We start from the raw sequence: 13,373 nt of genomic DNA, 5'->3' as shown, positions 1-13,373 counted from the left end.
CGGCGCCCCCCGCCGGTTCGGCCGGCGCCGTCGTCTGAGCGGCGAAAAGGACGGTTCTTTTGGGTTTGGAGGACGACCCAGATGAGAGGAGAGCTTGAGGAGAGAGAAAACGGACAGAGAGAGAAGCCATGGAAGATTCGGTTCGTTCTTCGTCGAAGGAGATGACAGACGTGTGGCCATTTTTGTAGCGGGAAAAGATGAGCTCTTGAGAGGTCCAAAGGGTCAAATCTTTCTTCTGATGCTCAATGCAAGAAGACAGTTCCCATTTCTGTTTTTATTTTTATTTTTCTATTTCATTTATTTCCTTTTTCTGAATTTCAATTAATTTAAGTGAAACGCCTAAATTTTAAAAATATTTGAATTATAAATTTTTTATATAAATATGTTAATGTTTTAAAAATCTACAAAAATATCTAAATTTTGAAAAAAAAAAAAGTCGTTAATAGTGTCGATTCTTTTTATAGAGAAATATTTAAATTTTCGATTTATTTAGAAAATTTTCAAAAGTTTAAATATTTATATAGGGTTTTTAAAAAATTAAGGTATTTATACAAAAAATTAGAATTTGAATATTTATTTAGAATTTTTATAAAAGTTTAAGTATTTATATAAGTTTTTTCTTAATTTGACAACAATAATAATAATAATACTAATAATAATAATAATAATAATCTTCCAGAGATTTCAAAGTTTTTGCTGATTTTGATCATCTTCATGATATTATAAAATGTTTCATCATAGAAATAAATGGACCGACCTTTTAATAGAGAAATTAGAAACCTCACAATTTTAATTTCCCATAGATTAGCACTATCATATATTATAATTTTTCATTGGAGAGTGCCAAATTCATCGAATTCAAAGATTCATGAAGTAATAAACACTTTAAGAATTATTATTTCAATATAATAATAATAATAATAGAAAATCTCAAAACAATATCTAAACTTATCAATTTTCATAAAATAAAATCTAAACTTTGTATTTTATGAAATAAAATCCCAACTTTATTTTTCAATCAAAAATAAATCTAAACTTTAAAATCTTTGTCATTTTTAACCCTACTGCTGACGTGATATTCTGATATCGTGATATGTGGATGATGATGTGTCAAATACGATCAAAATATTGATTTGTCATGTAAAGAACGTCATGTCAATAGTAGAGTTAAAAAATGACAAAGATTTTAAAGTTCAGATTTAATTTTTACTGAAAAATAAAGTTGAGATTTTATTTGGTAGAAAACAAAGTTTAGGTTTTATTTTTTGAAAATTGGGAAATTTAAATATTGTTTTGAGATTTTTCATAGTAATAAATTAATAATAATAATATGAAACTGGTGGCTCATTTTCCTCGACTTATGAAGATGTCTAAAAAACACTTGAAAGCAGCGCCCCGTTCGAACCGCCGCCACATCAACCTCCGTCCCCAAATAAAAAAAACGTGTGGCCTTCACGAAATCATTTTTTAAAAAAAAATATTTTGTGGCCTTTATTTTCGTTTTTTAAAAATTGCAAAACCCATTCTTAAGAAATCCATGTTACAACGAACATCTCCTAAGGTGATTTAGGAGAAACAAAGACATCAAAATGGTTCCTCTTTTTTCCAAAGACAACCATCAAAATTACATACTTATAAGAAGGAAAACAAATATCAAAAGTGTAACTAAAAGAAAAACAAAAGAATTAACAAAAAAACATTTACTTCTAATATAACATTTTTTTTTTCTGGTTAGAAACTATTTAAAAGAAATAATAATTAAAAAAAAAAAAGACAAAAAACCAACATAATGACCAACCAGCCTCTTCGCTACAAACCTTAAATGCATGAACGGATCTAACATTCCTCACACGTGGCATCAGATAAACAACACTTTCACATTACTTCATTGGTTCTGTCTGCTGAAAAAGGCCTTTCTCCTTTGTCCTAAGCATCAAATCCATTCGTATTGTTTGCCACTCGAGACACCCTTTGGTTTCGCCGTTCCAAGAGGCACGACCTGATCGATTAAGCCCGTGTCTCAGATCTTTTAGCTAACGGTTTCGATCTTATGCAACGAGTCGTGGATTGAGAAAGAGGGTTTCCCGTGTTTACCTGATCGTTCTCTGAACAGTTCGGCTCGGGATCTCTTCTCCGTCTTTTACAGACGGGTGAATGGGATGACGGCTTTTCTTCCTTGCTTTCATCCGCGAAGTTCTGACCTGACGCCTCTGAAACATGAACAATGGAAAAGGGTAAAAATCTCAGCCATTTCTGAAGGTAGAAATGGATTCTTCAATTATTCAAGCACGGTGAAATTAGGTTTATAATGATATTCCACATTACGAGCCGAGCAGAATGGAAGGATACCAAGAAACTAGACTGATCCATGATTACCTGCAGCGATTCCAGTCCAACCTTCATGTCCTACGGGATTTCTCAAGGGTGTCCCCGAAAACGCCTTGCTACCGGAGTGGTTGGTCTCCTCGTTACAATACAAATCTCCTCGTACAGCAGTTTCCCCATCGTAACTTCCACTGGGTCCCGGAAAATGACTTGTCCATGGGTTTTCATGAAAATAAATGTTAGATGTCGCATCCAAACGAGTTCTCTTATTTCCAAACTTAATCTTCTGCCAGCAGCCATCTCGTAGGACCGCAAACTGCAAAACACGTTTGTTATATGAGACATTGAAGGATACGACTGATCAGGATCTTGAAAAAACTAGGTGATAAATGGAATCAAATCTTGAACCTGATCAATGGATTTGCAAGAGTTAGTCGTGGGCAGATGATGAGTTCCAAATGATCTCTGATTCCTTCTTCCCATCAGGCAGTACAACTGCCTAACAAAAGATTTCTCCAAAGAATCGATATATGAATTGTGTTTCTCATTGGTCCAACCACTGCACTCATCCTGCAGAAGGAGGTGATAAGGAAAACAAACGATAATGAGATTCATTCGGGGGGAAGAATTCCACAAGAAAAGAGGAATACAGTTACCTCTTGTCCATAAATAATTAACCATCAAAAGGCATTGAAACGTGCTGATGAATCTAGGCAGACATTCATATGCCCGCTCTAAAGCTAAAATCACAGCCAGTTTTCAGCTGCAGTTCAGGAATCAAGTTTCAGAATGCTCAATGTAAAGACGATTTTGTTCTACCAACACAATCCACTGCTACATGGAGTGATCAAGGATATACACTAAAGAGATGATGGGAATGCGGCCTACAAAACTCCAAAAGATTTCCAAGACATTTGGTCATACAGCACTCGGCTTTTCGATCAACCAATCAAACTCCAGTTTTCGCAACAGATCATGTTCATATGTTTCAATCTCATGGTAACAACCAGACATAGAACTTTGACCAATAAAGCAACATTCCATGTGTTTATATAACACCATGAAAGAGACAGAGCATCCAATAGGGGACAGACATGAAAAACTACCAATTTATCACACTATAAAGCTGAATAGCATATGCATGTCCACAAGGAATGTAGCAGAAGACCCACCATTTTCGGAAGCCAACAAACACTTCCCTATGATGGTACAACAGACAAGACAGCACAACTCAAGAACAGGAATATGAACACAAAAAATATTAACTTTATAATTAGAGAGAGCTTACAAATCATCAGCTGCTAATGGGTAAATCTAATCTATTCAAAAGAACCAGAGGGTTATCAGTTCAAGGTTCAGATTCTGATTCAGCCATAATTGCGTAGGTTTGATCCATGCCCATTATACCAACATGAATCCTGCATCACACTGCCTAGGCGTCCAAAATTGTTGAACACTCGAAAATTCAAGTAACAAAAGAACCGAGCAAACAAGAACCCTAAATTTTTGTTGAAGATGGATTTTGCAAAATTTGTTCATGGTTTTCCAAAATCAGAACAATAAATATCATTTCATTAATTTTTGAAATGAGTATAACCTACTCAAGGCATCAGATCTCAATTTCCGTCGCTTCAATGGCTTGTAAAGTTAAAGAATCCGTCAAAAACGATTAGAACAAAGAAATCTTCCAACAAACACAAACAAAAAAAATGCTTCCTCGTGATTTCTGCTTGTGGGTGTTTTTCTCCCTTCCAAAGATATACAGAACAGAATGAAATCCGGAGAAGAAATTATAATGCAATCACAAAGAAGAAACAAAGCGAACGATGTTCCCATCAAGCTACGAATCAAACCAAATAAATAGGAACGATCTCAAGAGCCGACGACGAAAATCAAACGAGACTCGGAAAAAATCGAGAGGAAGATCGGACCAAAAATGGAGAAGAGATTTCAATTACCGGTCTCGTTTCCGCATCACCGCACGACTCGGAAGAGAAGCACCGCGAACTCTCGACCGTGATACCGGTTTCGAGCGAGTTCGAGCGAGTTGACTCGCTCCGGGGCTCCAGACTCGTCGAGGAACCCGACCTTAGATCCAACCCGGGAGGAACGAAATTCACCCTGAAATCATCATCATCCATCGCCACTACCTTCCCTATCATGACCCGAAAAAATATTCGCCTCTGAAATCTATCTTCTTCTCCTCCTCCTGAAGAAGAAGAGCTAAAAATAAAACAACTGTTTCAGAGAGAGAGAGAGAGAGGAGAGAGAAAGAGGAGGGCCCACATTTCGTCGCTTTTACACGTGGCAGAGGGTGCCACGTCAGCATACGGCGATAATATCTCGGACAAATATCAGCCAGATATTTTGTTGTGTTTTTTTGGGAGGAAAAAAAAGGAAAAGAAAAACAAAACAAAAACATATTGTTTTTTGGAATATGCTTCAGCTGTTCTCCCTTTTTTTTTTCCAAATTATTTAACGTTTGTACTGAAAGATTTTTAACATTCATACAAAAATAATCCAATATTGTATGATAACTGTATTATTAAAAAAATAAAAAATAAACAAATAGTAATCTCCCTTTACAATATTCTTTAAACGCGATACATTAGGATGTTTGTTTAATTAATTATAATTAATTTGTTTTGTGTCGCTGATAATTTTTTTTCCGGATATTTTAATTCTATTTACTTTTTATAAAAGAAATGATCAAATCTCATAACATGATCTTGTATATAACTGAATTCAATATATATATATATATATACACATATGTATATATGTATATAAAGGTTAAACAAATATAATGCACAACATCGTTAGGACAAGCTAGTATAATGTAATTGTCTTTACATTGTTAGGTAGGATAAAAAAAAATATGGGCAAAATTTTTATTGAAAATACGAAATTGTCCTATATTTTGGATATTTAGAAGATTTTATGACCCGATGAGATTATCAACAAGGAGGATGTCATGTTTCCAAAACATGCGAGACGTAAGAATAAAATTCATTAGCAGAAATTATTTTTAATTTTAATTTTAATTTTAATTTTTTTTTATTACAAAAGGGTGATTGAGGGATTTCCGGATTTGAGATGAGACCAATGAATGATGAGAAATTTGGATGAGGATGGAAATTATATCATTTAAGGTAGGACTCTTGGGAGCCGCCCTAGGGTTATAAAAAAGCCCTAGCCACGTCCTAGAACATCGGAGACCCTTAGAGAACATTTAGATACAGATTTTTGGAGAGCTTTTGGTGAGAGAAGAATAGAAGTTCACGGGATTTCGGGAAAATATTCCTCCTAAAATGTAGGGTTTTTCTCTCTCCTCCATTTTTCGGTTTCTCTCTCTTCTTTTTTTGAGTTTCTCTCTCTTGCCACTCTCTCTCATCGAATTTGGTCACTCTCTCTCCTGCATTTTCTCTCTATTCTTATTTTTTTCATCAAAATCGCTTGAAATCAAAGTAGAATCAGTGAAAAATTAGTGAAGAGTTGGAAATAAATAATCAATTGCGAAAATCTTATTGTTTTTCATATACATTGATGGTTGTGGGGGTTATTTTGATGAAAAATGATGTTTTTTCCACTTCTTTTCTTCTACTTGGTGATGTTTGTGAAGTTTTATCCTTTGTTGTATGATATTGTCATAGATCTGGTTCGGATGATATCAGGTTCGTATGGTCACATGGTACCAGGTTCGCATGGTCACATGGTACCAGATTTGCATGGTCACATGGTACCATGTTCACATGGTCACAAGATACCAGGTTCACATGGTCACACGATCACATGATCTCCATAATAGTCGGATTGATAATAATAGTCACATGGATTTAAATTAAATGGTCGAATGGTAATAATGATCACATGTTACTATATTCATATGATCACATAGTCACATAGTCAAAAATGGTAATAATTGTCACATGGTCACTGTGTCCAGAATAGTCAAATTGATCTGCATTTTGTGTTTATATTTTCTACAACTATTATAGACGGACGAGATAAGAGATCAACAATTGTATAATTTCTGTATGATGGTAAATGGATAATGAAAAAGAATGGAGAATATGAATGAGAAGGAAAGGTGATGAAAAACCAAAGAGTGTTGCAAGTTATTGGATCCGGCTGTAATTGGAAGTTGCGTACGACATTGATCTTACACTCGAAACGTTGGAGTGTAAGAAAATACAATCTCATGCATAGTTGCAAACTCGTATCAGAATCTAGCAAAGGTATGAATGGTACAAAGAAATTGGAAGACAAACAAAAAAGTGAGAGACCTAAACAAAACTGCTTTTCAGGTCTTATTAAAATTCAAAAGTGGATCTATGTCACAACAGAAGTATCAACATCAACAAAGTTTCAGTGAAACCCTAATTTTGAATGAATAAAGAAATAGAAATTGTATAATAATGTTATATTATATCTGTATACTAAAACATTAAGATCTTTGTATAATATTGTGTTAAAATAATGCGTTATAATACTTTGGTTTCATTCTACATATGAAAAAACAGTAAATAAATTATCTCATATAAGTAGTGGTTGGGTCCCATGTGACCAGCATGTGACCAATGTGACCAATGTCAATTTTACACTATGTGACCATTGTGACCGGATGTGACCTGTGACCAAGTGACGAAGGTAAATACAGGTAAAAACGTAATTTCCAAGCTTTGGTCTGTTATTATAAGGTATAAAGAACTCAAATATTATGTTGGTGACAAAATTACAAAACGTTAAAACGAGTTTGTAATACAAAAAGACCAAAATTATCAAAATTCTTCATAAAAGACTATGAACACTAATGTATCACATTTTTTAGAACTACTTTTGCACACAAAATTTGAATAACTCAATTACTATAGTTAAATATAGTTCAAAATGGTGCATATGAAAGATGTGATAACAATCAGATCGATTCATTTGAAAGAATATGTGAACATGATAATAGTTTGAGTTTAGAACACCTAAATCCAAATTTTGTTCTCTAACAATTTTTTCTTCAAAATTTTTACATGCAATATTTCTGGTGGAGTCTAGTATCATCCAAGTGTGTAGAAAAGTTACGGTTGACAATTTAGAGTTTCGGTGGGATCTATTTGTTTACTATTTTCAACCTATATTCTGTTGACTCTATAAATAGTTTCATATATAAATAAACAAAAAGCATAAAAAAATTATAACTTAGTATTCTAATAAACAAACAAAAGAAGGTTATACTTAATGTTCATAACAAAAAGAGATAAATTATTAGCTGAAATAAAAGTTAGTCATTTCTAGCTGAAATAAAAGTTAGTCAACGATGTTTCTGCACATCCAAATGGAATATATCCTTTGGAGTAGGGTCCGAGATCGCCCAAAATTGGCAAGTCGCCCGATTTTTCCCACCACTTGATGTGCTCTGTGAAAATAGTGTCACTAACCATGTAATTACTTCCTATATAAGTCACCGAATTCTATAAAATGCAGAGTCGTATCTCATACATTGTCTCTTCAATGCGCTACAAAAAAATATATGTTAGCATTCTGGATCATGTTTCAAAATCCATGTGACCATGTGCCATGGTACCATGTGACCGTGTGACATGGTACCATGTGACCTGTGACCCTGTGACGTATATGAAGATATGACTTTGTGATCATACCACCATATGACCTGTAATCCTGTAATCTATATGAAGATGTGACCCTGTGACCATACCACAATGTGACCTATATGACACTGTAACCCTATGACCATATGACTCAATTGATTAATTCACTTCAAACCCAATATTTTATGTCAAAATCCCCAAAAATTTGAAAAACCCAAAATCCCAAATTTCTATCGGTCAAATCTCAAAATCACACTTCAATTCAACAACAATAATTTGAAAGTCCAACAAATCTGAAAAAAATTGAAGTTTACCCTACCATATTTTTGTCTAGCCCTACAATCTCCATACGGTTTTCATTCTCGGTCGAAGATTGTGATGAAGATGAGTAACGAGATGATTTTAAAGCCATGTTCTTCTCTCTCGTCAGTTTTTTTCTTCGAATCTTGAATCTAATCGAAGATTTAAATAGAAAATTGTCTCTTCAATGCGCTACAAAAAAATATATGTTAGCATTCTGGATCATGTTTCAAAATCCATGTGACCATGTGCCATGGTACCATGTGACCGTGTGACATGGTACCATGTGACCTGTGACCCTGTGACGTATATGAAGATATGACTTTGTGATCATACCACCATATGACCTGTAATCCTGTAATCTATATGAAGATGTGACCCTGTGACCATACCACAATGTGACCTATATGACACTGTAACCCTATGACCATATGACTCAATTGATTAATTCACTTCAAACCCAATATTTTATGTCAAAATCCCCAAAAATTTGAAAAACCCAAAATCCCAAATTTCTATCGGTCAAATCTCAAAATCACACTTCAATTCAACAACAATAATTTGAAAGTCCAACAAATCTGAAAAAAATTGAAGTTTAACCTACCATATTTTTGTCTAGCCCTACAATCTCCATACGGTTTTCATTTTCGGTCGAAGATTGTGATGAAGATGAGTAACGAGATGATTTTAAAGCCATGTTCTTCTCTCTCGTCAGTTTTTTTCTTCGAATCTTGAATCTAATCGAAGATTTAAATAGAAAATAGATTTTTTGGAGAGAAATCGGCACAAAATGCAAAAGATTAGAAGTTTTGAAAGAGAATGAGAGAGCTGAAATCGTGAGAGTTTAGGAGAGAGAGGAGAAAATTTTAGGAGGAGAGAGAGGAGAAGAAGAAGAAGAGTAAAGTTAGAGAGAGAGAGAGGGAGAGAAGAAGAAGAAGGTTGCGTAACTTTACTTTTTTTTTAATATAAATTTTTTAAATTGAAAAAATAGAGGGTTTTTTTTGTCTTTTGATTAATATGTAAGGATTTTATTGTCTTTTGGCATATTCAACTCTCTTTTTTTTTCAATTTTTTGTTTAGAGGGTAGTAGTGGAAGTAGATATAGCATCCGAAAGGTATTTTAGATATATCCCCCATTTAAGGGTTGCGTCTTTGTCGTATATACACTTCTATTAATTCGATTTAGATTTTTTTGAGTGTCCTTTTCATGGTGTGTTCGAAGTTGATATTGTTTTTTAAATAATATTATTAATTAATTCAAAACTCGAATTTAGTTGCGTGTTACGATATTTGTTCACCTAATACTCCTATTAGATATTACACCGTAATTGTATATAAAACGTGCCATGAATTGGCCATGAATTCGGATTCAAGCCATATATATATATATATATATATAGATTGACCGGAAGTAAAAAACATCTAGAATATCGATTATCGACTTGCAATTAAATAAAATGGTCGATGAAAATTGACTTGTAAAAAAAAGGGTTAAAGTCATTTTTCGTTGGGAATATTGTTAAAAAAAAATGGAGGATTGGAGATCATTGACGAACTTTACTTTTGATTAAATATTAATTTGTAGCGATTTTTATCATCAAATTGAAAAAAAAAGAGAGAGGAGACAACCTACATATATTATATGGATTTGTATAATGTAAAATAATTTAAAAACTAAAAAAAATCGCCATTATCTAAATGGTTTGGAAAGTCAGAGATATTTAATGGATGGAAATTCCACAAAAGCCAGCTGTCAAACAAATCAAATATGCTTTGTTTGATAGCCAGAAATGATTAAACAAATACGAGATAATAAGGAAAGATATATATAGTTCCTTTACTTTTTTAGTTTTGGTTTTAAATTTTCAAAAATTAGATTTGTCTAGTTTTTAAAATTATTTTTTCTTATTTTAATTTTGTTTAGACTCGTTTTATTAAAAATATACTGAATTATTAAAACTTAACTATATCTTTTTAATTAATATATATTTTAATTCAAACTTTGATTGATTTAATTTAGTATCTATATCTAATTAATTTTATATCTCATTTTATTTTAATTTAATTGTTTATTATATATATATATATATTCTATATCCACAATTATGATAAAACGCGACCGTGGGACACCAAAATATCTGCACCGCTTTATGCTCGTTTTTCAAACCCCCCAAAATAAAACGATAACGATCCACATGCCTCTCGTGGCAATAATTTAAATATTTCCCAATTTGCGTTATAGTTTTTTATATGCAATTTTTTTTGTCACAACTTACCAAGGAAATATTTATTTATGCACGGAGATATGTCTATGCGTTCATTGAACAACTATGAAACACAAGTTAACATATTTAATTTAATGTAATACGGAATTTATCTTAGATTTATTACGAATATTTTAATCATTATAAAAAAAATATTAGTTGTTAATTTTCGGTCAGTATTGTGAATTTCAATTTATCACTTTTTATTTTCTAAATATAAACACCGTTGTAGGAGACGGATTTCTATGTTGTTCAGAAATTTCGATAAATTCGGTTTATTTTCTATATATGCGATTTCTGGTTTGATATATTTGGATTGTTTATTGGTTCAATTTGTTTTCAAGTTCGGTTTTCTTTGGTTAGTTGAAATTAAAAATTTTACCGATTGATTCATAGTTCATTCATGTAATTTTTTTTTTTTATATCGGTGATTTTTCAAAATAGACATCGATTTCATTTTTTGTCATATTTTTGGTCGTTTTATTATTCGTATTCAATTTTCATGGTTTGCTATGGTGGATTAGCGTTTGTACAAAATGTAAGTTCACCAATTCGATCTTGATAGAAAATATTAAAGAATATTAATTATTAAATTTGTTAGTATTTTGAATTTTCATTTGTAGTTTTCGTATATAAACGTCATGTATTCATTTTATAAATTATCGAAAAATCCTCTTCATTTCCCTTCCTAAAAAATCATTAATATGTAAAGAATTTAAGAATAGAATAGAAATATAGAAACAATAAACACAATGTATTTGAGCTTTTGATGTCGATAGAGAACTTTTAGTTTAATAGGATAGTAATTATTTTACTTACAAATTATGAGAATTATAAGAATTTCTATGATAAGTATAATCTTATCGACCCGACATAAAATTACATTCTTTTTTTTTTAATTTCTAAATCGTCCATTCAGATATAAAAATTAAGTTAATGATATCTAAATATTTACATATTTTTCTTTCACTTTTCTAAAATTATGTCAGAATCCCCTTACTTTTTTTTATCACAATAATACCCATTAAAATAGAATTCAAATACCATATCAATTAAGTTAAAATTATGGATGTCAATTGGACCGATCCGGTCCGAGTCCACACTCGATTCGTGGGTTTCGATTCGTACTGAGGCCGGTCCGATTTTTTTTAGGTCTATATAATCAAACCCTAAGCCCTTCATATAGGCTCCGTGTTCGGATGGGATCAGATCGGGTTGGATCACCTTGTTCAATTTCTTTATAAATTTTAGATTTTTTTAAAAAACAATTATTGGACAAAAAAAAACTTATGTCCAAAACTCGACATTTTTCGAGTGGATCAGATTTTGTCTTAGGTTTAAATTGATACCCCTAATTAAAATCATGCTAGAAAATTTCTAACAACTTTAAAAGTAATTTTGAATGCGTATTGAGAAAACATTTTTGAAAAATAAAATAAAATAATTTTTACTCATTTGTTTAAAAACTGAGAAATTTTATTTAGAAAAACATGCAAATTGTATACAACAATATAAATTAAATTATACTATCAAAATATGGAATGCTTTAAGATGTTCAAATTATAGGTAATGAGTCGTATTACTATTTATCATCAAAGAATTTAACTATACGTTGACATTTTTCTTACCAGAACTCCTATTTTTAATAGAAATAGAATTTTTTTTAATATAATAGTAAGCCTAAATCAAATAAAAGATGCATTAATATCTAAACTCTAAAATTGCATCAACTATCCATAATTTTCAACTGTCCCCTAACGCCCCATAATTTTCAATTTTCCTCCACCATATGAGAAGTAGTAAATTGGATTTTGTCAATTTTTTACTCCAAAATTTATCAATGAACGAATTTTTTAAACTATATATCTTTTTATTCTATTTTCTTCCGAAACAAAGTTTAAACTACAGAATTTAAATATTTAGATGACATAACACAGATCATTGAAATATCGCAAAAAAAAAAACATTTTAAATTTGGTAAATAAATATATAGATTTTTAACTTTGTATAAAAATATACAAATTTTAAAAAATTTCTCATATACCTATATATAGAAAAATACACATTGATTTCTTTTTACATAATCAATACAAAAATATAAATATGTATAAAAATAGGCATATATATATATACACATATATATCATGTAATATTTCAATATATATGTATATATAGAATAAAGAAATTTATGAAACCCGTTGGACAATCTCAAATCCCAAAATAATACGAAAATTGGTTTCAACATCACACGCTCTTCTTTCTTTTTAAGAAAATAATATTTTCTTTGTAACAAAGAAAAAACAATGAATTTTCCGAGACATGGACCGATAATATTGAGGAACAAAATAAAGATGATTTCAAGTTTTTGGTCCAACAATATAACATCAAAGAAATACAAGAGACGATATATATATATATATAATACAACCCTCCAACTCCAAGACGCCATTACCCAAAAAAAAAAAAAATCAATTTCGAGAATTACCAAAACCATCAGTCCAATCAGAGACTTTGACAGGATTCAAAAGAAAGACACACGAACCAATTCGAAAATCACATGAAGGAGATATATGATTTATATAGTTTGTTGGAAAAAAGATTGATTTTAAATTTAGGTATCTATAATATCATTACAAAATTGTCCTTTCTGTACAAATTTTTTTTTTGAATTTCGAATTTTGAAAAATATAAATGTTAATTAGGTTCGCCGGAGAACTGCCGTACCGAACAAGCCACCACCTGAGCCCACTGCTTCAGCCTCAGCTTCACCGTCTCCGGATCATCGCCTTTTTCCCATCCCCCACAAATTCATCAATCAATCTCCACCGTCAGATCACAGATTCATCCGTACACCCCCCCCCCCCACAACAAATTCGAAATC

At 31.7% G+C, this 13,373-nt stretch overlaps 3 protein-coding genes across 3 annotated transcripts in view; all 3 read right to left on the bottom strand.

Moving 5' to 3' along the window:
• The window catches only part of LOC104819578 (ferredoxin--nitrite reductase, chloroplastic), a 2,862-nt gene extending 2,689 nt beyond the window's left edge, over positions 1-173 (bottom strand). Inside the window, exon 1 of the mRNA XM_010549718.1 lies at positions 31-173. Within this exon, the coding sequence (XP_010548020.1) occupies positions 31-130 (100 nt within the window). The 5' untranslated portion in view covers positions 131-173. The remainder of the gene's footprint in view (positions 1-30) is intronic.
• Positions 174-1,580: 1,407 nt separating this feature from the next.
• Positions 1,581-4,534, bottom strand: LOC104819577. Its single transcript, XM_010549717.1, has 5 exons — positions 4,284-4,534; positions 2,734-2,895; positions 2,377-2,641; positions 2,095-2,210; positions 1,581-1,999 (listed from the first exon to the last, which is right to left on the bottom strand). The coding sequence occupies exons 1-5, from the start codon at positions 4,485-4,487 to the stop codon at positions 1,934-1,936; spliced, it is 813 nt and encodes a 270-aa protein (XP_010548019.1). The 5' UTR covers positions 4,488-4,534; the 3' UTR covers positions 1,581-1,933.
• An 8,557-nt stretch (positions 4,535-13,091) lies between these two features.
• Positions 13,092-13,373, bottom strand: part of LOC104819576 — an 852-nt gene continuing 570 nt past the window's right edge. Inside the window, exon 2 of the mRNA XM_010549716.2 lies at positions 13,092-13,278. Coding sequence (XP_010548018.1) covers positions 13,187-13,278 — 92 coding nt within the window. The 3' untranslated portion in view covers positions 13,092-13,186. The remainder of the gene's footprint in view (positions 13,279-13,373) is intronic.

This window comes from Tarenaya hassleriana, unplaced genomic scaffold (genome assembly GCF_000463585.1).
Source record: "Tarenaya hassleriana unplaced genomic scaffold, ASM46358v1 Cleome3, whole genome shotgun sequence".
NCBI classification, from domain to species: Eukaryota; Viridiplantae; Streptophyta; class Magnoliopsida; order Brassicales; family Cleomaceae; genus Tarenaya; species Tarenaya hassleriana.
The sequence above is the reverse complement of the archived record's forward strand: the minus strand, read 5'-3'. Positions and strand labels throughout refer to the sequence as shown.

Excerpts from the sequence above, each read along its gene's own strand:
- LOC104819577 (XM_010549717.1), bottom strand. The coding sequence starts at position 4,487 with ATGATAGGGAAGGTAGTGGCGATGGATGATGATGATTTCAGGGTGAAT. Across the intron at positions 2,642-2,733 it reads CTTGCAAATCCATTGATCAG|TTTGCGGTCCTACGAGATGG; the intron begins GTTCAAGATTTG and ends CGTGTTTTGCAG. Across the intron at positions 2,211-2,376 it reads TTGGACTGGAATCGCTGCAG|AGGCGTCAGGTCAGAACTTC; the intron begins GTAATCATGGAT and ends TTCATGTTTCAG.